At 31.2% G+C, this 27,218-nt stretch overlaps 1 protein-coding gene across 3 annotated transcripts in view; it reads right to left on the bottom strand.

The window, feature by feature from the left end:
• Nucleotides 1-211: 211 nt before the first annotated feature.
• The window catches only part of LOC148621971 (slit homolog 2 protein-like), a 63,416-nt gene continuing 36,409 nt past the window's right edge, over nucleotides 212-27,218 (bottom strand). For 2 of the 3 annotated variants that reach the window (XM_088571396.1, XM_088571398.1), the window contains 26 exons: nucleotides 23,217-23,288; nucleotides 22,934-23,005; nucleotides 22,581-22,652; nucleotides 22,054-22,125; nucleotides 21,562-21,725; nucleotides 20,824-20,974; nucleotides 19,615-19,692; nucleotides 18,701-18,772; nucleotides 18,178-18,249; nucleotides 17,215-17,286; nucleotides 16,682-16,753; nucleotides 14,762-14,925; nucleotides 13,952-14,011; nucleotides 12,443-12,572; nucleotides 10,902-10,970; nucleotides 10,167-10,238; nucleotides 9,875-9,946; nucleotides 9,417-9,488; nucleotides 9,013-9,176; nucleotides 8,346-8,562; nucleotides 7,542-7,681; nucleotides 6,592-6,685; nucleotides 4,296-4,573; nucleotides 3,214-3,693; nucleotides 2,691-2,891; nucleotides 212-2,438 (listed from right to left, as the gene is read on the bottom strand). In XM_088571396.1, coding sequence (XP_088427522.1) covers nucleotides 2,212-2,438; nucleotides 2,691-2,891; nucleotides 3,214-3,693; nucleotides 4,296-4,573; nucleotides 6,592-6,685; nucleotides 7,542-7,681; nucleotides 8,346-8,562; nucleotides 9,013-9,176; nucleotides 9,417-9,488; nucleotides 9,875-9,946; nucleotides 10,167-10,238; nucleotides 10,902-10,970; nucleotides 12,443-12,572; nucleotides 13,952-14,011; nucleotides 14,762-14,925; nucleotides 16,682-16,753; nucleotides 17,215-17,286; nucleotides 18,178-18,249; nucleotides 18,701-18,772; nucleotides 19,615-19,692; nucleotides 20,824-20,974; nucleotides 21,562-21,725; nucleotides 22,054-22,125; nucleotides 22,581-22,652; nucleotides 22,934-23,005; nucleotides 23,217-23,288 — 3,409 coding nt within the window. In that variant the 3' untranslated portion in view covers nucleotides 212-2,211. The remainder of the gene's footprint in view (nucleotides 2,439-2,690; nucleotides 2,892-3,213; nucleotides 3,694-4,295; nucleotides 4,574-6,591; nucleotides 6,686-7,541; nucleotides 7,682-8,345; nucleotides 8,563-9,012; nucleotides 9,177-9,416; nucleotides 9,489-9,874; nucleotides 9,947-10,166; nucleotides 10,239-10,901; nucleotides 10,971-12,442; nucleotides 12,573-13,951; nucleotides 14,012-14,761; nucleotides 14,926-16,681; nucleotides 16,754-17,214; nucleotides 17,287-18,177; nucleotides 18,250-18,700; nucleotides 18,773-19,614; nucleotides 19,693-20,823; nucleotides 20,975-21,561; nucleotides 21,726-22,053; nucleotides 22,126-22,580; nucleotides 22,653-22,933; nucleotides 23,006-23,216; nucleotides 23,289-27,218) is intronic. The other variant, XM_088571397.1, reaches the window with a different exon arrangement.

Genomic DNA, 27,218 nt, shown 5'->3' with positions numbered 1-27,218 from the left:
TTGGAGGTCTTCATAGCATGAAATAGCATGCAGCATTTTGTTTATTTTATGATCTACAAAATAACTGAAAGTACTGATGTAGAGGGCCATGATGTTGCTTTACACATGTTATATGCACATATGGGTTTGTAGTTTTCGTCATGAGATGGGGAGGGCTCAAAATGGTCCCTTTGCTCTTCATACCTTTTCACAAATATAAACAATTTAATAGTCAAGTTTTAAAATTTATGTCCAAACCGTTATTAACAATTTCAATTTGCATATCATAAATATTCATGACCTAACAGAAACTAACGTGGATTTACAGTCATATGTATTAACAAACATTTACAATGTGTACAACAACAGCAGATAAAACAAAAAAACATAACACATTCACAGTTACTGTTTATGTATCAAAACTAACAGGGACAAGTATGAGAATTTCAAGTAAAAAATGAAAAATATATAACGTCCTAACACAAGGATAATAAAAAGATGCTCTGATAGAACAAATGATTACCTATATTTTGTCATGGAAAAACTAATAAAGGTAACTGTAATTTACAATTTATGAATTTTAACTGTTTCAACTATGAACTATGGTACAGCAGAAAAATAAGATCAATGTGACTTCAATAACGTAAACTTTAAAAACAACTCACTAGGATTTGTTTTATTGTCCTTGCACATTGGAATAGAAACTTCCACACATTCACCCATCATTACCAATTAAAACAAAATATATCTAGGAAAGGAACTTAACGTAACTTGAATTTAATTCTAATTGCAAAAATTCTATCTAATATTTGATAAGAAGACACAATTGTAAATCATCTAAAACTTTAATCTTTGGCACACACAGTGAGATTCAGCTTTAGGTAAGTAAAGTATGTGTTGTACTTCATGTTTTGGTAATTTTGAGTGTTGATCATAAAGAAACCAGATTTTCCAAGAAAAAGAAAATTGCTACACATATGCTTTGTTTCCAATAAGACAGGACCCTGCAATATATGACATTTTTCTACAACAACTTGTTGGCTCAATACCAGTAAATAAAACCTTAGAATTTCATCTTAGAAAAGTCAACTTCACCAAAGTTTGAAGAAAAGAGGCTAGGGAGGATACAACGACAACAGAACAGGGTAAAATTACTGAATGGACATATCTTAAAGGGGTAATATATTGGTTATGATGAAATTGATAACATAAAATAAAAAACTCGTTCCTATCACTTGCATGAGAAAAAGTCAAATACTTGCAAGGTTGCATCAGCTTTACGTAAATGCTTCTATAGGCAAAAAAAAAAGGACAGTATGAAAATGAATACGCATCATCTTCAAACATTACTACAATATTTACATGTACACCTTTTTACATGTATATTTGTATAAAAATTTACAAATGTAACAATGAATAAATAAATAACAGATGACATAATGTAAAAAATTTTCAAACATTGGTTTGGTCAGAGTGGATAGGGTCGTCACAATCTAAACAGGCAAGATTCACATACATTTGTTTTTCTGCTAGAAATAAGCTGCTGAAACAGGATGTATACATGAGTATGACTCCAAAGTTAACTTTAAAGTCTGTGGTTGTTCTTATGACATTTTGTTATGAAATTTGTATCTTTTAGCTTTACATGAGGTAGATTTTGTCACCAAGACCAGCTAAATAACTATGATTTAAAGTAGAAGATTTGTATCACATTCCTACACAATACTATACTATAAATCATAATCAGGACAGCTCAGTGGAGGGAAGCAGATAATGTAGTGTATGATAAATTCTGTTTAATGAGATTTGTGACATATGAATCGCCTCCTTCCATTGACCTCTTATGAATGGAAGGACAGAATTACGTGGAGTACAAATATAAAAAACAACAATTTAAGTACAGTAAGTATGTATACATCTCTTTTTTTACCATAACAATAATAACAACAAAAGTCATAAATAATGACTTTATAAATAACAAAAGTCTTGCTGACGACTATGTTCATTGTATATGATAGTTGTACCATCAAATGATACTTTGAGGACTATATCCTCATTTAGCTTTTTGACCTCTCACTATTGAGGTATTGATGTCAATCATTTCTTTCAACTGATATGTGGAATCTTTGGAGTCCTCATTAATATCTCTGATTCCCTTGTCACTCTCGGTCATAGTACTCTGACACACATTTATGATAAGTCCATTACACGTAATGTCAATAAACTGTACGGCTAACACCTTTTACAACCACAGCGTCTTATAACAGGTAAGTTGTGTACATATGATGACCCGTCTTTACAATAAAGTCTAACTTTCCTCGTTTTGATTTTTTTAGGTTTACAACAGTCTTTGCCACATGAACCTTCACAAACTCGGAACTTTATTTTGGTTCGTGATCGACAGTTTGTTTTGGGATCTACGTAAATGTTTTTGAAAGCTTTTCTTGAACATGATGGAGCTGAAATAAAAATAAAAAAACAATAAATTTAACATTTTTAAAGATTCTTGTTTTAATTCAAACAAAACATTAAAGAGTAAAAACATACAGTTAATAACTTGACAGTTTTACCCAATTTTTCTGCAATAAAAGTTATTATATTATATGTATATAGAACAAAACACAAATATTTGAGAATAAATTATATATCATGCCTGGGTTAACTCTACACATGTTTTATAATCCTCATATTTTCTATTTTCAGATACTCACCAATATCACAATATTTGCCAGAGAATCCTCTTTTACACTTGCATCTGTATCCACCTCTCTTCTTTCTAGGCTTGCATACTCCATTTTTACATCGATTATTATGACACACATCAACTTTACATCCTGGCATTACTTTGTGATTATAAATAGATGCGGTAAAGTCCAGAACTTTTCCGTTGATTTCTACTTCTTGGAAGCAACCTAAAATATAGGTAAACAGCTGACAGACAAGGTTGAAAATGGTAAGGAAAAAAATCTTTCACGTTGACATTTTATGTGAATCAGAATCAGAATTTAGCTTTGTTCCATTATCTAATCAAAAGTAAATAGAAAAGTGTAATTGATTTTAGAATATATTCATCCCTGTTACGTTATACATGTATTAATAATTAGATAAGACATGGCAATTTCTTTCCTGAATGTATTAAGAATGTTTTTGGTTGTAACTTAACTAAAGATAAAATTACATTAATGCTGACAGATTTTTTGAGAGCTAAAAATATGAAGAATCATTATAAGTTACCTTTAAAACTATTTAGATTACGAGTATGGAATTTATCATTGGCAGGCCTGCCAACTTCATTAGGCATTCCACCGAGGTAGATATCTTCTTCATGGTTGAGGAAGTCATTATTTCCTTGGTTGTTAACACTCTGTGGAGATCCTTTGTCAATAACCATGGTTATGTTACGTTTGTGGACTAACAGTTGTATTGTATGCATTTTATCGTCATTTATGGTGACAAAACTATAGATATAACTGTACATGGTGGACACAGTATCATCTCCTGTATAGAAACTTATTTTCACTCGTCCTTTATAAAGCTCTACAGCCAGATGAGGTTCACTTCCAGTGTAGAAAATTAGTCCAGACTCAGAATCTGTCTTCAGTGATATTGTGATATTGACAGCAGATTTAAAGTTAATGTTTGACATCTGAATGTAGGAATCATCAGCCTTAAATGTCACACTTCTTAACTTCTCACATTTCTTTCCAGCAAAACCTGAAATTTCATAAAAATGAGTCATTAAGTCAAAAAAACATTACTTCTTTGAAAGAGAAAAAGGTAAAGAAATGCAGTGCTGATGGTCCTAGAACTAGAAAAAAAAATTTAAATTTTATTCAAATTCATTTAAGCAAATAGAAGTTATGTGTCAGAAACTTAGTATAGCAAGAAGGGCATGGACAAAAGCCAATTTCTAATAGCACCATTAAATCTGCTTATGCAAAAGCTGGAGAAAAAGGCAACAGGAAGTATCTCAAAAAGACAAACACATTGTGTGCTAACATTGAAAAAATAAACCAAAAATTAAACATGGTATTATAGTTAAACCTATCCAAAGCCTTTCAGATTGACCAAAAGCAATATTTTCTTTCCTCTTATTATCTAACCATACATGTATTACCTATAGATGGGTCTATGATTTAACAAACCTTAATTAGTTCTTAGCCTTGAAGGCATCACTTACCACCATAATACACATTATTTTTAATAAATTTAATTTCCATCTCATTTTCTAAAAAAAAAAATCTAAATAATACTATTACCTCGTTTAACTTTCAGTTAGAGGAAAAAGTGATAAATAGTTTTATTCAGTTTCTTACCAGATACACATTGACATGAATATTCCTTGTTTCCTTTCTGTGGATGACATACTCCATTGTTCTGACAGTCATGTCGTTGACATGGTCCCTTGTTAGAGTAAATCTGGTTCCTGACTGGAGGAATACCACAGTATCTGCCAGTATAACCATTAGTACATAGACAGGAGTATGTACCTGGACCATCTATACATCGTGCCCCATTTTGACAGATATGAGATTTACAGTTATCTATCCTGTCTGTACAGTTTTTACCAGTCCAATCCTTACCACACTTACATCTGAAATACACAATCAATTCCATGAAATAAATAATTCTCTTAAAAGAGCTTTCCTTTTAACATTCATTGGTTATAAACTTCTCCAGTGTCAATAATTGTAAATTGTCACCATTTTTATAATAAAATATAACAAAGTAGGGAATGTTAAGAAAAGTGTAAAAGACTCCATAGAGTAATGTTAATGATGAAGAAAGTAACAGAGATTCATGAGGCCCTGTGGTAGATGTCACAAATAAGTTGACAAAGCAAGTGTAAAACTGTGTGATGATGTTTTTTTTTTTTTGTTTTTTTTTTGTATATCACACATCATAAAGTATAAATAAAAGTACACTTATGATTTTTTGTGAAACCAACCACTGTTTAATGTATATCTCAACATGCATAAGTTTGTCATAACTATACTCTAGAAACTACAAGACAATAATCAAAGTATTATTGTACTGAATCAATTTATAATCGTTTGAATTTTTATGCTTTAAATAATCGTCAAATTGCAAAAAATTGGAATAAAAGGAAAGTATGGGGATTGAATTCAAATGTAACTAAACATGAGCTTATTGTTGTAAATAGTTAATGTTGAACTCTTTATTTTTAAATCCACCATTCTGATTTACGAAGGACATTACAAAAAAACACACACCAATTTCATAATGCATTGTTGCAGTTTGTGTAATATTCAGGTTCAATTTCCAAAGACATGGAACACCTAGATGAATGAACACAAATCTCTCCGAAATACTGCGTAATTGAGCTACACTCTACTAGTTGGCCTTATCCAGTTTCTAAATATTTTCAAGTCGAAATTTAATTTATCAACCTCCAGGTCAAAACTGTCAAATCATTCTAACTTAAGCCGCCACAATAATTTAAATAAATCCTCAGATACACGGCCCTCTCAACTAGCTACTTGCCTCTGTTGATATAAGCTTTATAGCTCAAGTGCTACAAGTTATTGCATAGACACGTATGTATCAATTAAAGTGCTTATCAGTAGTTCCTTATGCATATAGTTTCAGACACACATACATTAACATAAACACCAAAGTCTTAGAATACAATTTCAACATCTATGTATGGTACAGACAACACTAGCCATGCACTTTTAAAGCCCTGGAGAACCTGCAGCACATGCAGCTCTATCATCTTTACACATGGCCAAAATAGCCCAATAGAATGATTATTACAGAAAGCAATATCACCAGACCACAGACTGACATCATTCCCAAGAAATGCATTATCGAAATTCCTATGCCATGGTCTAAACAAAATTTTGATTTTTTTTGGTCATTTCCGGGCTTCCGATGTGATGAGACGGTAACCGTAATAAAAATACATGATACAGTGAGTGATACATTGGATAGTTTCGGGGTGTTTTGCTACCCTTTTGCAAAACATTTGGCAAAAATTAATGAGTGGCAAATGACAGCATGGAACCCCTTTCTTTGTATAAGTTTCTTGATCGGATACACTGCCCCCTTTTTGTAAATATTGGATCCGTCAGGACCCACATGAAATCTCAGACGACAGCTTTAGCATTCTGACTTTAAAGCCTTGCAGGTTTTCATTTCTATCTATATTATGCGTCTAAAAATAAGTGGACAACTTGAATATATCCACAGTGAACGACTGATTTCATAGAAATAAACAGGTACTGATAAGAGATAAGAGGTCAACTATTTTTAACTGGATCGTTGTTAATACATATGTACAATTAATATTAATCAGCATATTAAGTTCACAGTAAAAGTTGTTTATTGGTGTAAATAAAATAGAATTAAACTTGATATATTAGAAATACCTATTAAATGGATCTAACTATCTGCATTTGAATCTACATGGGGTATGCCTGGGGTACTATTTTACTGTGGCAGTTTAAGATAATTGCAGATGCTATTAGGCTTTACAAATCTAAAGGCTCTGGTGACTGCTTTATCAGTTCTGATCTTCGCTCTAAATTGACAATGAAGCACTCCAGTTTCTACATATACATGTATAAAGTATTAATTCTAAAGTCCTACCTATAGTCATATTCTAGGTTGATACAAGTAGCACCATTCAGACAGAAATTGTAGGCTCCTTTACAATATGGAATCTTATTTTCACAATGTTTGCCTGAAAAAAGAAAGAAAATAGTGTAAAACATTAACAATACTGTATATTCAGATACTCCTACTTACATGGACATGAAATATGTTTACTTTTGGAATTAAACACATTACAGAAAATGTATGTTAACAATCCAATCATCCCAATAACTATTAATATGATCTATAGTCGGCGTCACATAAATAACATACTGTTAAAATTTGAATAAAAATATTTTCTACGACTTTATTGACACCTACCGTCGTTTAAATTGTCTTAAATGACTTGCTCATTCGTTTAGCCAAACGGCTTCTCCCTAAACATTGAATCGTTAAATTCCGGTCAGATTTTAATTCTAGGAGCCAATATTTACATTGTAAAAAGTCGGCCATGTTTACAGTGATCGGGTTGCTAGGAGATGTTGTTTACGTTTAAATGGTTTGTCCAAAAACCGAAGAACCCAGAATGTACTTCGGCGTTATTTCGGATATCTCGGATTTATTTTACGCGAACAACGTACAATACCGAGAAGTTGATCAAGCAGACGATTGTCACCGGAGTTCGACGGGAACTTACGAACTTCGTTTGTAAACAAATCGTCCCGTAAAAACCAACATGGCAGATATTAGTATGGGATTTTCCCGTAAGGATTTGTTACGCATGATTTAAGCTAATAAGCGACTTGTTTTTGAGAAGCTGTTTGGCTAAACGAATGAGCAAGTCATTTAAGACAATTTAAACGACGGTTGGTGTCAATAAAGTCGTAGAAAATATTTTAATTCAAATTTTAACAGTATGTTATTTATGTGACGCCGAGTATAGTGACTTATAACCATAATTAAAAATGAATACTTTATACAAATAATAGTCCATCAAAACTAACCCATGAAGCCTGGAGCACATCTACATGTGTAAGTCTGTACACCATCAACACATGTAGCATTGTTTTGACATCTATGTCCATGACAGTCATTAATGTTCTCTTCACATCTCAATCCACGGAAACCAGGCTGGCAAGTACACCTACAAATATCAATGTAATGGTTACAAAATCATTATATATAGGTCACATAAAGATAATAGTACCAAAGACTGTTAATTTGAACTGTTACAGTTTGTGTAGTTGCTTCATGAATTGAACATCATTGTGCTTTTTGTGATTTTGTGATGCAATTAACTGTGCAAAAAAGATAATTATCAATTCAAACAACAAAAAACGAATGATTCAAAGCATCTACAAATAATGCTTATTTTATCAATGTGTGCAAATTAAAAATAGTAATTACATGTACTGTGAAAGTATTATTGTTTGTGGGGTACCAATTTTTGTGGTTTTCATGGGTTTGGTAAACAAAGAAATTTGGTTCCCAAGGAAAAGGAAATTTCCTATTCATTTGTTTGATAGAGTTCAAATATATGAATTCAAGAATCCAACTAATATTTATTCCCTAAACAACGAAAATTGGTGCCCACGAATAAAAGTCCCATCACAGTAATCAATGTTATAAAAGATGTGTAGACACCACTAAGCACCATGTTTATGTATATATTTACATTAACTTCAACCAAAATAAAACCAAAAAATACTGCAATGCTGATTAACTTCAACCTAGCAAAACTATTAAAAACTACTTGTAAACTAATTTTCTTCATCAAAAATTAAACATAAAATAACTTTTCCACTTACTTAAATCTCCCATGTTCAATATCTTCACAGGCACCTTGATTCAGGCAAGGATTGCCAAAACAGGCATTGATTTCATGTTGACAGGTTTCCCCATAGTAACCAGGTGTACAAATACAGGTGAAGTTTTTGAAGTCCATCAGTTGACAGGTGCCTTGATGTTGACAGGGATTCTTGTGACAAGCATTACATTTACTTAGAAGCCCGGAATCATCCTTGTCTAGATAAAATAATTTCAAGCAATTCATTAAATGTTCATAATACTATACAGACTGTGCAATAAACTTTTTTCAGCTACTAGCCTGAACAGTCAATTTCAATCATTTTTCTCATAGAACTGCTTCTAGAATTCTTATTCAGCTACAAATATTTAAGGCTGTACATGAAGGAAAGAATCTTAGATTCAACCAGACTCATAAGGAGGAAGAACTAGGGTAAGGGACACAACTCTTATAAATCATTGGAACATTTGTATTCAGCAATTTACATCAATCTCATGTAAGCATCAAAGAAACATGGACTGATTTCATTCTGATTCAAATGAAAGCTTGATAGGCTTTGGTGAATTGAATATGATTCAAACATACCATTGATTTCAATAGCTATGCCCCCTACCCTAGGTCTACCTCCTTAAGGTAAACATTTTTTCCATTAGAAAATAAAAACTTACTATTACACTGGAATGCAGTTGAGTCAGTAGTAAGTATAAGCTTGTTCATCATTTTGGGAGGTCCTGCACATGAAGCTATTCCTGATTCCACATAGTCCTTCTTTATATAGTCGGACAGCCATTTTAAGTTACAGTCACAGTGTAGGGGATTTCCACCTAGTGCCCTAAAACATATAATCAAGAAATTAGAATGGAAAATGATGAGAATTGATAGAAATAGTCCACATAAAATTTTAATTTGTGTGACATTCCATCAACTACACATTAAATTTCTTTTTCTAGTTTCAGTAATGAATCACCTCTTCAAAGTTTGTGAAAGAAGTTCCAAACCTTCAAAAGCTGTTCAGTGTAAAACCTCGTAAAAATTACATGAATTGAATATCAGGTTTTTAAAAAAAGCTTACAAATGAGTGAGGGAGATCAGGTCCTTGAAAGCTCCATAAGGAATAGTGGAGAAGTTGTTACCGTGTAAAGACCTGCAAAAGAAAAAATAACTCAAATGTTTCACAAGAGCAATTTTCATTTTAAGCACATTAGATCAAGTATACATTCAAACTTAATAGGTATAGAAATTAAGGTAAATGGATGAGCATTTCCACAAGAACTGTGTTAAAATTAGAATAACCATTTTCCATCAGGCATGATAGAACATTGGCAGATCCACGGGTAGGATCCCCTTTCCATGTTGAAATTTTTTTTGTTAATTTTGTGTAAAATTTTTGGCAAAAATGAGCAAATCATAATCTTTGGTTGGTATTTGCAGGGAAACAATGTGTTCCGTTACGTTACTGAGTTATCTTTCTTGCCACCTCTTTCAACAGGTTTTATTCAATGGTACAACTATGAATTATACATGACTTACAGAACTCTTAGCCTCTTCAAGGAAGACAGTGTAGTGTCTGCCATACATTCTAAATGATTGTAACTCAGTATTCTAAAATTGAAAACATAATTGACTTCAATATCATGTATAAAGAACATAACACATATACATGTACCTCCAAGCACACATATACATGTATCTCCAAGTACAGAAAACTTTCACCATTAACTACTCATTTTTAGGTTTCGATCAATTCTGATTAGGTTCAAAAGTCATCAAACACAGTTGTACAAAAACATTTATAAGTGATAAACAAATTTATTATACTTACAATGCAGTAAGCTGTGTACAGTTGCTGAATATATTCTGTGGTAAAGTGACCAGTAAATTGTTGCTTAAGTCTCTATAAATATAAAACACTGTTTAAATAGTATTCCAGATAAGAATCATGCAAAATGTTATTCATAGTTGAAAGCCTACATATTTTTATTTTTGGTATTTTGTTTAAAATTTTATTAACAGAAAGTAATATGCGATTTTTCATATAACCTATGTTCTTGGGAGATAAAAATTATATGGAATGTACTGAAGAAGTCAAAATTAAGGAATGACACCAAAATATAATAGAAATAATTGGATTTTCTATGTGGATTATCTCCTAAGACAGATTGAAATGATTAATTGTACATTTCATAATAAAGACCCATAAAACAAGTTAAAAAATAAAAATGTGAAGCCTTTTTTGGGGTGCATCACATATTGCAGAATTTACATAATTCTTACAATGACCGATACTTAAATATTCATTGTAATATAAAGGCATTGAAAGAAGAAAAAATGAGAGAGTTATTGTACATGTAATACAAATTCAAATAAAGAAAGTGCTAGTTCAAGGATGACTTATCTCTAACCTGATACTGTCAGTTGGGTAATTTCTTTTAACATTTCTTGATTGTTTCAAAGAAGATACAGAAAATAAACAATAATTTAACAATAATTAAAAGACAAACGATTTTTAGAGGTTGATATGTTTTTGCTAAAGCTACAAATCCTATAATATACTTACAGCCGCCTGAGGTTGGTGAGGGATCCCAATTCTGATGTCAGATGGGTGATGTTGTTCACATCTAAATACCTGAAGAAAAAATAGCAATATACAAATTTAAAAGAAGCAATTAAAAATAATAATACGAATGAGTTGAAGTTGGGGAATACTATCTACACTCCACAATACTATATAGTGTGTGGGTGATTACATTCTCGGAGGGACAATTTTCTTACCAAACCCTTCTCCAATTTAAACAATCATATTACTTTTTCATTACCTAGTTGTTCACTTCAAATTACAAAATAACCATTTAATTGACAGCCAGGATACATTTTCCAGTGTTGCTCAAATTATATCCCTTACGGAAGCCAAGAGGGGACACAAAAAACAATGAAAAAATTTGTTTTAATTCGAGATCATGTACATGTCACAGTACCGTTTTCTCGAGATCTTGATAAAAGATAAATCGTTATCTCGATAAAACGAACCTGTTATATCGAGATCTCGATTTGTTATATCGGGGCCTCAATTTATTATATCGTTATCTTGATAAAACAGTACTGCTATCTCGAGATCTCGATAAAAGATAAATCATTATCTCGATAAAACGAATCTGTTATATCGAGACCTTGGATTATTATTTCGAGATCTCTATTTATTATAACATTATCTCGAGATCTCGATATAAAATAAATTGTTATCTCGAGATCTCGATATAATAGATTCGTTTTATGGAGTTCTCGATATAAAATAAATTGTTATCTCGATAAAACGAATCTATTATATCGAGATCTCCATTTATTATATCATAACCTCAATAAAACAGTACTGTTATCTCGAGATCTCAATAAAAAATAAATCGATATATTGATAAAACGAATCTGTTATATCAAGATCTCGGATTATTATTTCGAGATCTCGATTTATTATATCATTATCTTGATAAAACAGTACCGTTATCTCAAGATTTCGATAAAAAATAAATTGTTATCTGGAGATAACGATATAATAAATGGAGATCTCGATTTAATAATCCGAGATCTCGATATAACAGATTTGTTTTATCGCGATAATGATTTATATTTTTATCAAGATCTCAAGATAACGGTACTGTTTTATCGTGATTTCGAATTAAAAAAAAATAATTCCATTGTTTTTTGTGTCCACTCTCAGCTTCCGTATATCCCTACATTTAAATAATACTGTCTATGTGGTACATTAAAGAGGAGATAGAATGTAATAAAAAATAAACAATGTCATAAAATATCCAATTTATTAAGCATAAAGAAGACTACACTATAGGGTAGGGAAAATATTTATATTACATCATAAAACTAAAAATAGAGTACAATGCATTAAAAAAATGACATTTATAAACTTGATTTAGTCATAAACAGCTGCAACAACTGAAATTTACCTAAAAGCCACCCATGAGCTGCTATGTGCATCTCATAATACACTGTCAATTTTGCTTTTTTTATTTAACTTTTAAAAAGTAAAATTCATTGCACAAGAAACTTTATATTTTCATTCATGTGTTGAAGATTATAAAAACATACAGCTCGGTAGTATCCTGAGGTATACCAGATGGCACAGTCTTCAGATTCTGTCGGCTACATCTGACTACAGTACCTGTACAGGTACAATTTGGGGGGCAATAGGCTCTAGGATGACAACTGTCAACTGACGCTGTAAACATAAAGATAAAAACAATATTTGAAACCAGGCTCTGGTGCTAAAGTTACATAAACTACAAATACAGTGAACAAGCTAAAAATATCCAAACACAACTCACTTGGATTTTACTTGTGTAAAGGCCTTCGGTTAGATTATCTCACATTGCAGGTTTCTGACCATAATTCTTTACTTTCAAGCACATCTACATATAATGCCCAATCTTTTTATCAAATTATTTTAAAAATTCTTTGAGAGGTTTGGGAGGAAGCACATTTAATGTGCTTAAGAGATGTGTGGACAGACAGACTGACTTCTATTTCTATATACTTCCCAAAACATTGGAGAAAAGGGTATAGCAATTATTCTCTTTACACTTTAATAAGCTTTCTCAACTTTTAATGCTCTACGTTCAGTATATCATTCATGCCTTTCAAGACATACTGATTACGTGCAAAATCCAGTTGTCTGATAAATAAAGAACTGAGACAAAGTCAAAACCACATTTTTTTTGTACAAGAGGGACAGTTTAGTCAGAATGAGTTAATCATTTCTACATGTTTTCCTTATTTTCTTTCAATGGTGATGATTCATAAAAAGGAGAGGTGTTAGCATATTTGTAAAACATTACATGGATGTCCAAGTGGTATAAACAAAACATTAAACTGATACCATTAGGTCACAAACTAACACAGACCATTAGTGTACACATTAATGTTATTATCTATATATATATACATTGGTAAGTAAGTCAGCCTATTTAATGGTAGTCATTTCCAGATATACTATTTCTCATACAAACAGAGTATTTTTTTCTCCCATAAAATTAATATTCTTGCATGAAATGTTGATTGACAATCTACAACATGATTTATTTTATATCACAGCAAACAAAAGTACTGGTACACCAAGTCTTAGTAAATTAACTCTCTTATTTTAAAGAAAATGTCTTCAATTTCCAAAGGGTATTTTTGAAAAAATAACCTTAAGTAGCCTCACAGGGCTGACATTTTCATTGTGGTGGGGTTACCTCTTTGACATATACACCATACCTATTCTTGTTATAATTTCACATAAAACTTGTACTTATTAATCAACACTCATATTTCTGAGTAAAGGGCACTACACACAAAGTGGTTTCTTGATTAACAGCATAACATATTCAATGGACTGAATTTCAGACAGAAAGTAATCAAGGGAACCAAGTTTTGAGCCAAAATCAAAACAATATATTCCAAGGATAAAGACTAGACAGAGAAAATAGACACACAACAAAGAACATAACCAAAATAACACATACAAAGAAACAAAAGTAAATGAGCTACCTGGACTCCACTAAAAACTATTGACATGGATCAGGTGCATCGGTAGGGTAATAAGAGTATGTAACTTACCTAAAGGGCCATCACTACAGCATGGAGGAATTCCTATATTACAACCTCTGCCTGTGTCCTCTGTTATAAAACAAAAATGTCATATTACTACCAAAAAAGTTCTACCAGAAATGCCCCTACAGAAACTACTGTTGATATATTAGGAAGAGTTAGGATTGTCTTGGTTTTAATCATCTATCATTGGTCCATTTTGTCAAGTTTCCCTTGTGACATCATTTTTGTACATTTACAATAAAATGTTTGCCATTGCAATGTTTCAAAATCTTATATATCTTTTTATTTGACTTTCAGATTAATTTTTCTTCCAAAAGTGATAAGTTATTCAAGCAAACCACAAAAATAAGTAATTCAAAATGTTGATTCTAAATCCCCAAAATAATGACTGCATGAGATCACAGTACACATGGCTAATGTGGATCATATTTTCAGGAGGTCAGGTTGCAGAATATGAACTAATATTTCTACGGAAGCTGAAGTGAGATTCCCACATCAAGGTTACAATGCTTTGCTTATTTTCCAGTAATGGAACTATTGTTTATTAAGCCTGTTTGTCTATATTTGTCCAGTTATTCATTTTTATTGGCTCTTTTGTTTGGCAGTAATTGGTCAAATTTGTGTACATATTTTAACTATAACTATATGGTATTGAAAAAGTTGATTACTTAAACAACAATGTAGAGAATCTCTAAATGAAAAAGACTTACTTGTAAGTAATTCTAAACAATTAAAGCACTCTTCTATATATTGAGATATTGGAATCTTCTAACTGATATGCAACATTACTCTGAAGGATGTACAAAGCTGACTTACCTTCACAGATAAAGTCTTTAGGTTTGAGATCTGAGATGGCAGAATCTTTAAACTGATGAGGAGCATTACATATGGGGTTACCAGTAATAATGTTCCTGGAACTTAGCCATTCGGGTAACCAACGCATGTGACAGTTACAATTAAAGGGGTTACCTTCAAGGTTCCTACAAATAGATTTAAATTAGAAGATTCTGTTGAAAAGATAACAGCACTAGTACAGTAGTACATACAGGACTTTGGAATTATTGCTACCTTGTTTTCTTTTACAACAATTACAATACATGTACAACAATTCTTGTATAGAAACAAAGTTTGACTGGACCTTGAAAACAAGGATGAAGACAGTCATTATCATAACTGATACAAAATGTACATATGTGCACATAATGTCAAAGCAACCATGAGAAAATAAAAAACTCACTGTAGTGGGATACAAAAAAGCATTTTAAATACATGTTCATATAACCTACAAATATTCAGGTATTTAAGTAAATTTTATAGATGGGGAACTCTTTGTCCAAATTATGAATGTAACCAAAAAATAAGAACAGGACTCATTAGTATGCATTTCATAATATAAACCAGAACTTACATTAATGTTTTTATTTGCTAACAAACAATCTTATACATTTTAAAAACAATTTTACTCTTGAATAAGAGATAACAGTTGCTTTACATTATATAAGAATGCCACATGCATTGACAACTTGTGCAGCTTTAATCTCTCTAATCCTCACAAAACAGCTTCATAAAGTACTTGCCCATTTTTATTCATGATTTTTTAGTCTTTATTTCCCTACATGGAGACCAATATTCAGTGATATCCCATCACTTGATGTAAATTAACTAATAAAGTATCTGTTGACAATGAAGTCTGTTTCACCTATTATGTCACATTTCTATAGATGAAAGGTCTATCTATCTTCACATGACAATGTGGAATGTCAAAGTCTTTAACTTAGGACACCAATAAGAATCTATCACCCAATATTTACCATTAATTGATACTGATAGAGTTAGTAATTTATCAAAATAAATTTAACTACTTCACAAACTGTATTCATCCTGATTAAGGTTTGATAAATTGTCTCTTTAAGTCATGATAAATGTTGACTATTTAGAAATTTTTTGGAAAAGATAGTGTGTCTAGACGGCTGAGTATCTATTTATGAACTGATTTATGATCTAAAAGATTTTTGAACAGAAGGTCCTTCAGGATTGCCGCTATGAACACCTGATACTTATTTGTCCAAGAGTACTTATGTCTCTCCGTTCAATCAACTTACAGTAAGAACTTCCATGGACCTTTAACACTAAGTTTGGCAGGGCTTCAATCAATTTTAAATCTTAGAATTTTTCAATACCTTTATGCAATATAGGTATTACATTTTTATTAAAAAAAGTTGGAAGTGATATGATCAAAAATTTACAAAAGAATAACCAAAAAGCCTCTTCAATCTATCTAATGCTTAGATTATGTAGAATCCTTAACTTTAGGAAAAACTTTAACACATAATTAACTCATATAACCAACATCTTAAAAATGATGGCATAATTTTTATTAAATTTGAACTAAACACGTAAGAATTAACTGATGATTAACTATCTTACATTATCATGATGAAGACATTTTTTTCTTCATATCAGTTGCTTTCATACCTAAAAGTTTAGTCTTGACATTCAGAAATAAATATTATGAAATCTGATTTATCAAGGGAATTGATTTTAATACGCTTCTTGATTCTCTATTGTTCTATTTTTACACAGAATAAAAAAAATCAACCAAATAAGTTTTTCTAAGGAAAAAAAATCATGATCAATATTTTCATTTTGACATTATATATACTATTTATTTCATACAATAAGAAATATTCTTGTGAATCTTATGGAAGCTAATCAAACACATCCCAGGAGACTTACAATGATGCCAGATAATGTTGCCTGTCAAACGCACCTTCCATAACACATCTTATCTGATTGCTATACAGAGACCTACATAGAAAAGAATTTTACATCACAAACTGCATTCTCTATGATGAAGAAACTATTGATCAGTTGAAACTATACTGTATCATAAATCAGACAATTTATTCATAAGCATCCCAATTTATTGAAAGGTTGACAGATTGTAATATTATTAAATGTAAGCAAGTCAACAGAAAAGATATTGTATGCTTCTGAAGTATCTGTAAGTAACTGGAAGATGTAATCATTTGCATGTATATTGATTTTATAGGACTCCTGGAATAATTGAAGCTTAAAGCAATGGTTCTAAAAGTTTCTGAACATGACTTACACTTTTATCATTTCCTAAAAAAACGAAAATAAGAAAAAAAAAAAAAGAACAAAATCTTGTACCAGATGAAATAACAAACAAACAATAAAAAAATACAATTCAATGTTTGTCTTGGTTTTTATCCAATAAATGTTTAAATAGAACATTAAATACTTACAAATGTCGAAGATCTGGCATTTCTGAGAAAGTTGTATTACTGATACATGTAATTTGGTTCTTGTCCAGAGACCTGCAAAAACAAACAAATCAGAAACAACTCATCCTAACTTTATACATCCCAAATATTGCTATTGGAATCTCATACCTTTGACATCCATTTATAGTTTCCATCACTCAGGTAATAATATAGTACATTGTTAACTTAGTATGTAAGTTGCACTGAAGTTCTAAGAACAAAAACAGCAAGTTATGTAAGGTAAAATTACCTCATTCTGAAACTGCAATGACAACTGTGAAGCAAAAATCCTAAGACCTTATAACAATGCCAAATTGTTTGTTTCCTGGGGTCAAATGCACCATTTTACTTACTTCCCATCAAAGAAAATACTGTAAAAATGTTGACAAATCTCCAAACCATCAATAGGTAGAGAATGATTTATCATAGATTTAATATAGTATTATAATGATGATAAACAAAGTCCGTAAATTTTGGCAAGTCAGTCTGTCTGTAAACAGATTTGACTAAATCAAATCTAACAGGTTGTCTGCGAATTCTGGCACATACCATACTGTACCAAGCATCACAACAAACAACTCAGCAAAAAAACTGCTGGATCATTGAATAAAACAAATGAGAAATGATTACACCCATACAATCGATTCATCAGCAAATGCAGTTTATTTGATATTATCAAATAATGGATTTTTAAGCTCGGATGCCAGACATTCTTCCAAAATATCAACAGTTGTAACATTTCAGGAGCTGCATCTCATTGTAATGCAAAATTGGACAGATATGAATGCCATTATATTATAATGCACTTAAATATAGAAACCTCATGAATGAACTATCATTTTATTTTGGAGTATCTATTGAAGATGAAATTACTGCAATTTACGAAAATATAAATAATTGATGAAAAAATAGGGCTATCAAATGAAAGATTTAACTGATGCTTACATTGTGTGAACTGATCTTAAGCCATACAACATCTTCATGGTTAATTTACTGATCTTATTGTAACCAAGGTTTCTGAAATTAAAAATATTTTTACAAATAAAATAAAAAAGACAACTATCAACTAACAACATAAAAACTATTACATGTACATGCACCAGAACTTAAGTAAACCTTTTTTTGTGGGGGATGGGGTCTTGAGGACATTACTTTTTTTTACATTAAACAATGCTGATAAATGAAACACAAAATGCATTAATACACAGTGCACATTGTATACTACAATTTTACTTTAACAGGAGATAGTACACAGTTTCTGATGCCCTTAAGATCCACCCAGAAACCAGAGATTATCTCTAGCACCATAGGAATGACAGTTAAACAAGCAGTTATTACAACTTGATGAAAATTATGGTTTCAAGGCCTGCAATATCTTGTATGAAAACCAGGTTACAATCAGACAGAAAATTCAAGGGCTTTTCTTATCTTTTTATTTCTAGTATAAGGTACCATTAATGAGACTTACATCTCTGTAAGATATGTAGCTCCATCAAAAGCCATATCATCAACTGTATCTATCTGGTTATTGCTTAAGTCACTAAAAAAAATGTAGTAAGAATGTTTCTTATAAATCATCCTCAATAAAAAAAGAAGAGCATTAACTCAGGTCCATAAAATTGCCAGCAACTACTGGGTAATAAAATGTGGATTTGTGTATAAAAAACATGATGAATTATAACAGTGATACAAACTCTGAAGATGTTTTATTCTTGTACATTTATTTTAAGAAGCACTTTATAACCATAAATAATTGATATAAAAAAACAAGTCTTGTTTCCTTCAAAATTTTTAATAATAAATGATAGATCTGATGATCTCTGTTGGTGAATAAAAAAAAGTATACCACCACATATTAACATTAGTTGGTTAATTTCAATTGTTTTCATCTTAACCAAAAAATCAATGAGATTATAGTTGTGGCTTAAGTGTAAGTATTTGTAAGAATCAGGAAAAATTGAAAAAAATCAGAAACATGCATGTCATAAACCACCATTCTGACAATATAATTTCACTAAGGATGCTTTCTCTATGTGAAAAGACCATTACTTGATTTCTGTGTCACTGGATTTGCTCAGAAATTTTTCTATAGAATGTTAGAAAACATGAGTTATCTGCCCTTGAAATGTTCATTTTCAGTGCATTTTCATCGATGCAAATAGTCAAATTAAACTTTCAAAATGGTGGGGTTTGTCATGCCATGTTTCACCACTGCCTGACTCTTACAGAGACTGCCAATTAGTTTCATCAAATCATGGAAATTTAATATCTATTCTACTGGTAGATAATATAGTGTGACAAACTATATAATGAAATCTCTACATTTGTTTCAACTGTAACCTAAAGTCTATGGTTATACATTAGTTGGCAAGTAAAACTTACATGGATCTAAGTTTATCTAACTGACTGAGTAGTCCTGATAATGATTCTATTCTTGTTAACTTATTATTGTTCAGCTTCCTGCAAAGTAATTAAAATATAAAATGTTATGTGCAAGATTCTCTGTTTAAATGTTTCAGCTAGAACATGGGTGTTCTGGAATGCTTAGGTTTTTTTGGCTTTATAACATTGACCAATATACCCTCTTAAATACAGTTCATTTCAAATTAAAACTCAAATCTGAAGAAAAGGACAAATATTGACTCTCTTTGTGGTGTTAAAAATAACTGTATAAAAAGAGGCTGTGTGCAATGTTGTGCTGAGAATGACAAGAAGTTGACATCAGGGAGAAATGATAGAAGGAAAATATTTACCTTCAATTAGTTATTTCAAAATAGTACACCAAATGAGAAATCATTCTACCTAACAGAAGCTGAGAAAATTAGTGACAAATATTGTTTTTATACAAAATGAAATGACAAGGTGTGATGGCAGTATAGTTCCTTCTTATAAACAAGGATATGATAAATAAAGCAATAGTATCAGCATACCTGTTAACCCTCTCACAAAGGGGGGTTTGTGGGAGGGGGGGGAACTTCCACAAAATCAATAAAAAATTTAGAATCTCCCGCATTAAAAAGTAAGATTTGTGAGAAGTATTTGGTTAAAATTACTATGATTTCTGTGAAAAATATTTAAAATTGAATTTTAATATCAAACTTTGCTTATACGTAACATCTCCCAAATCAGACAGTGTCAATGGAGGAGATCGTTATGGTGTATCCATCAGCACCATGAAAACTGATTTATTCAACGGGTCATAGTTTTCCTTCCCTCGTTTGTCTACCCCGGACTTGACTTTTTATGAGCAAATCGGCGGGTGTTTCTAGAAAAGCAGAGGACGCTTACCCTACCGGTGCACCTGGTCCATGCTCCCAGTTTTTAGTGGAGTCTGAGTTGCTCATTTACTTTTGTTACTTTGTATGTATGATTTTAGTTGCTTTATGTTCTTTGTTGTGTATGTCTGTTTTCAATGTCTGGTCTTTGTCCCTGGATTACATTCTTTTGATTACCGCTATACCCTTGGTTCCCTTGATTACTTTCCAACATGATTTGTTGAAAAGGTTAACAGGTATGTATTAGAGTTTAATCTCTGTCAAATTCAAGCTCAACATTGAGATATCAATACTCATTATTGAAAATATAACTCACAGTGAGGTAGTATATGTAGGAATGTCTTTAGGAATAGCTGTCAGTCCGCGTCCAGAACAGTCCACTACTGTCCCGAGACAGACACATGAATCAGGACATGCCATATCTACCATACAGCTCCCAGCATTCTCTGTTCTGTGATGTTCAGCACCTGAATACAATACAAAAATTACATTTGTGATTACTAACTTAAAAGAAACTGCATAATACAATATTTAACTCACAAAAATGTCTTAAGTTATTGATTAAAACTATTATGGGTTTTTTCAACTTAAAACCGACTTTTATATTTACAGAACTGATGGAAGGACTTAGAACATTTATGTTTATGAACATCTTTTCATAAATTATGTGTTTTTCATTATTTGTAATAAAATAGAAGCAAATCTGTTGTTGAAATATGCTTGTTCTTGGTATCAATTTTGTGAAATTTTCTTAGTTTAAAAAAATTTAAGTTCATTAATATTTTTTAGTTACTATAATTTTGAGTTTGTTTTGGTTACTAGAATTTTGAGTTTGTTAATTATATAGAATTTTTAGTTTTTAATTTTGTTAGTTACAGGAATACAAAGTTTGTGAAATTTTGTTATTTCTTGGAATCAATTAGTAACATTTCACTGAACACATTTCTTTTATTGGTTCTGTCTATTCTACAAAACTAAACAAAATAGTGCTCCCATAACAATGATACTTCAACAATATAAAGTGCTAAAACACACATGCCTACACCACACAAACCTTTACATTTAAACTTAGTAGATTTAGCTGTAGAGATTCTCTTTCTTTCCATTCTACGTGGACTCTCGCACCGAGCTCCACTAGTCTCTATGGGATTTTTAAAGAGGTAGTCAACAAGCCACGCAAGGTTACAATCACAGATAAACGGGTTTCTTCCTAAATGTCTGAAAGAACATAGTAGTATTTGTTCATCTTTAAAGTTTAACTTACATGTTACAGAAGGGAGTTTTCTTTTCTTTAGACATGGAAAGCATAGCACAGTTTACATTGTCAACAGGAATCAAGCTAAATATCTTTGCAATCAATAATCTAGTAGGCAATTTAAGAATTTTTTGTGCCCTTATCTTGACTTTAGTGTTTCTACATATGTGTTTTCTAATCAATAACTTAACATCTTTTTTTTTGTTGGCCAACTTGATGCTCTTGGGTTTGTAAGAAGCTGTTCTAAAAAAAAACTTGACTTTTTACTTAATAGTATTATTTTATACTTACAAAGTCTGTATATTTCTCAAAGGATCAAAAGTTCCATTTGCGAGTGACAGGATCTGATTGTCATAGAGAGAACTAAACAAAAAAAATATCACTGAATAAATTTGGAAGAACATATATCATGAATTTTTAAAATGAAATCAACACTAATGGTTTATTTTCAAAATGTCCTGTTTCTGAATGGTCATTGAAAGAAGAAAGAGTAAAGAGAAAAAAAATACTATACTATACCTTTAATGTTGGACAATATGTGGTGCAATTTTTTTTAAAGAAATTAGTTTGTTCTATCTTTTATACTCTGTTGTAAAATGATAACATTGTAGAATTCAATACAGAGGGATTTCTATTGTTCAGATTCTCAATGATCATAATATCAAACAGAATTAAACCTTCTCCATTAAGAAAATCCTCAGCGGGTTGTCATCCTTGGTGGTATTTTTACTGGTTACATAAAATCATTCAAAATCTTAAAGTATAGAAATGTAAGAAATCTGAGACTTTACATGAAATCATTTATTAATAATACTTACAGAAGATTTAAGTTGTATAAATCTTTAAATGCATCTGTCCTCACACATTTTATTTTATTAGCATTCAATAATCTAAAATGGAAAGAATGTCAACCATGAATCAGTAAACGAAGAAGTCTTAACAGGCAAATTTGCTCAATTATTGCTTAAAAATAGTTACATGGATATAGAAAGACAAAGAGAAGACTGTACAAACTGTAAGTGTATTAAAGAAACAAAAGCCCAACCAGACTGTGAAATGTACGCAAAGTTTTCATTGTATGAAAATTTCCAGTTAAACTGATATTAAAACTACTCTGTGAAGCAATTTTCATCAAATGAAGAATGGTTAAGAATAAGAGTTCAGTACTTACAGCAGCTGGAGTGAAGAAAGACCATTAAATACACCTGATGGCAAATCTTCTATCTTGTTCCCATACAGAACTCTACAAAACAAACCCATGTATAACCAATCAAGCTTCATAATTCACAATTTCACTTAAATTCATATACTATATATCATAAATATGAAAACCCAACTATTCCTTTCGATAAATTTGTTTCATTAAAGTTTTCAACATAAACAACACAGAAGACTAATTTAATTTTGGGAAAAATTATTTTCTTTTTCTTTTCTTGTATTAACATTTAACTTACAAAGAATTAAGAAAAATGAGTCCACTAAATGCTCCATTGTCTATCCTAGAAATCTGGTTGTTGCTGAGGTCACTGAAACAAATTAAAAAAAAAACAACAAATCATAAATGACTACCCAATGACTAATGAATGTATACTGGTCAATATAAATTTTTTATTTCACAAGCAAGGACTTAAAATGGATAAATCTAGTGATAGAGAAGTTGTAGTTTCATAGTTGTAATCCTTGGCAAAAAAAAATTATTATTTTGGCTCTCCTCTAGTATTGTTGTATGTACTGTACCAGCATATCATCAAAATGCCTCTATGAAAGCCTTATAAATCTAAGGCCACTGCAAAAATTATCCCTCATATGATTAAAGTGTGTTTTATTGCCCATTTTGATTCCCACATCAAAAAAGCAAATAATACATGAATAAAAGCACCTCAATTATCATTTCATTTGGCAATGAACTTTTTAAAAACCTCTCACATCACATATGTAAAAAATAAAAAGTTTAAAAAATACCCCTCTTCACAAAAATGACCTGAGCACAAGAAATGAACATAGAATGATCTAAAATCCTAAATCATTAAAGAAAACACAAGAGAATAAGACTATCATATTTTAATATAGAATGAACATAACTGTATAATTTTACATGTAGGAAACTCTATATTTATCTTTTATTGTGGTATGTATGATTGAATAATTAAAGAATGAACAATTTCCTGGGCTAATATAAATTCTCCATGTAGATGTTCTACGGAATCATTCAAAGTAGAAAATTAGCATTATTTGCCTGATAACAGATTTCAGTCATGCACAATATTATGCAATACTATAAAAAGTATATCTTATTACAGCAATAGACAAGATTTTAATCATAATTACTGTGAATCTCAGAAAATGCAGATCTTTATCAGGGACCCATATCTGAGATTGACTATTTTACTTGATAAACTAAACTGTCAGAACCTCAGAGTAATAGATGAATACATGATATAAATTTTAAATATTAAATTCAGGTATAAATCAATGATAACATGCCCAAGCATACAGTACAGAATCAGAACTTTTTACTTCTTTGGACTCAGAACAAGGTGAACAATTTGATCGCTTACTTAGATTCATATTTCTAATATTCAAACATAAAATAACTTAAAATTACATAAGCTTTTTGATATGCTACACAGGAAAACATCAAAGATATGGTAAAGTACTTAATATATAAACAACTTATCCAAAAGCCTTGCTTAATTGTATAACAGTAAACCTAATTCTGTAAACAGAATTAGGGACATTTTGTAAAGATATACCCAGATGTGTAATGTTATTCACATAAACAAAAACATAGTTTTAAACATAATAGATAAGTTTATATATTGATATGAGAGCCAGATAAGACAGAGAAGGCTGGTATAAGCAGGGAACAGGTGTTTCCTCGATACCATCAGCTGACTTATCACAATGAGATGTGAACCTGATTCAATGTATAATACAGAAACTCTAAACTCTAAAGAAAACTAAGATAATCTGACTTCCCATTGGAGATCTCTACTGTTTTCATGGTTTGTATTTAAAGCCGAGATTTCAAGTTATCAGTAAATCCTAGTTTGATGGGGTTTCCAGGGAAAAAGCTTTCATTGTAAATGCATAATCCCTCCTATTATAAGAATATTACAATATTGAGATAAAGGTGAAGAATTCAATACCTATTGAAATGTTAGTCAAATAGAAGTTGATAAGCAGAATATTAATAAGAAATCCATTTATAAAAAAATCAAAATGAACTGAACTGCCCACCAGCTCCAGACTGGCTATTTTTTGGCAGGGCTGGCTATTTTTAGGAAAAATCTATACAGCCATATAGTAAATATATTGAAAAATTGTATTCAGGACTGGCTTGAATTTGAGTGTTTCCTACCCTGTCATAAATTACCAGCAAAACACACATATGACAAGACAAATAAGCAGCTAGGAATCTAAAAATATAAAATAAATTTACAAATGAATTTGTCGAGGTTGAAATTCATTGAGAGAGGGGCTTACGTACAAGAAATTGAAAGAGGTGCTTACCTACAGGAAAATGCATATAAGAAATTAAGAGAAAGGCTTACATACAAGATATTGAGAGAGAAGCTTACATACAAGAAAATGAGAGAGGGGCTTACCTACAATAAATTGAGAGAAGTGCTTACATACAGGAAATTCAGAGAGGGACTTACAAGAAATTGAGAGAGGGGCTTACATACAAGAAAATGAGAGAGGGGCTTACCTACAAGAAATTGAGAGACGTGCTTACATACAGGAAATTTAGAGAGGGACTTACATACAAGAAATTGAGAGAGGGGCTTACATACAAGAAAATGAGAGAGGGGCTTACCTACAAGAAATTGATAGAGGTGCTTACATACAGGAAATTGAAAGAGGAACTTACATACAAGAAAATGAGAGAGGTGCTTACATACAGGAAATTGCATATAAGAAATTTAGAGAAGGGCTTACATACAAGATATTGACAGAGGAGCTTACATACAAGAAAATGAGAGAGGGGCTTACCTACAAGAAATTGAGAGAGGTGCTTACATACAGGAAATTGCATATAAGAAATTGAGAGAGGGGCTTACATACAAGAAATCTATTTTCATAGACCTGTCTAAACCAAAAATCCATCAGACTTTTTTATTGTGTTTGTGGAAGGTGCTTAATTAACATATGTTGAAAATGCAAAAATAAATTAGTAAATGAGTTAAAGGTCTTTCAACAGTCCAGTTTAACTAGGTTCTTACTATAAAATATCTTTGGCTACAACCCTTTTTATTGCAATCCTATATCCAGTCAGGACCATTAATATTAGATGTATTTTCAATTTTCGTCTACCATTTATTTTTTTCTCAGCTTCCATTTTGAGCACTTTTTTAACAAATCCCCCAGATTTAAAGAATGTGGTTATTATTTAATTATATAAAAATCTTTTAGTCCTTGTTTCAGGACAAATTATACATTTTTACCCAATACTGGTAATTTTATGTCAAATAAAATGTCACCCATTGGGTGTGTCTGAAGACCTATGTACTCCAGGAGTACTACAGGGCACCCATACTTTACTATGACTTTAGCACCTGCTAACCATCTGATACACAGGTGTGACTGTTGCTTTACATAACAAACTCATGGAAATATCATTTATTAATGTGAAAATGAAAAGAAAACCAGGTTTTGGTCAGAGATTGAGCATGGAAAATCATTAGATATTAAACAGGTCCTGGATAGCTGAATCATTAATTATAATGCAGGAATATGATAAGAAAACCAGATATAGTAAAACGGTAGGCAGGAAAAGAAGTTATAAAATATCAGGAAACAAAATTATCATGTCCCTGGGAATAAGTCATAGCTTATGATTACAAAATATGAACTAAGAGTCTTGTCAGAAAACCACAATTCGTTCCATCGAGATGTAAGTCAAGTTGTATTTAGTACTGCTGTGATGTGACCCCTGTAGTATGACCCCCAGGGTGTGACCATAGACCTTTTTAAACCAAAATTTGATACTTTATATCAATCAGACTGCACTAAGATGTTTCACTTGTGACCCCAGTATTGACCCATAAGACATTTACTGTTTGAAAGTAAATCCTAAGTACACATATCATATCAGCATGTTAAATTGTGCTGATTTTTTGTATTAATGCACCATCTTATGGTAATTATTCTGCCAAATTCATAGTGTAGTCCAATGTATTATTATCATACAAGTTAAGAGTGCATTTCAACAGTATTTCTTCTCTGTTTGAAAGTCAAACGCTATTTTCTATTCAATATTTTACATACAAATCAAGTTAAACCGACAAACTTTGAGATCATGCCAAATTTCTGACAGCACAATTTACACCTTCAGTAATGTTACAAATTTAAGCAACAGATCTGCATTCAATTATTTAAAACTTTTACTAATTTTCTGCAGAACTTTTACAAATTAAGTCAGAAGTTTCATCTCTTCTCAGATGGTGAGCTGT

This window comes from Perna viridis, chromosome 3 (assembly GCF_037379345.1).
Source record: "Perna viridis isolate PV_CMFRI_1.1 ecotype Kerala chromosome 3, ASM3737934v1, whole genome shotgun sequence".
Lineage (NCBI taxonomy): Eukaryota > Metazoa > Mollusca > Bivalvia > Mytilida > Mytilidae > Perna > Perna viridis.
Note: the sequence above shows the minus strand (reverse complement) of the source record. Positions and strands in the feature narration are given on the sequence as shown.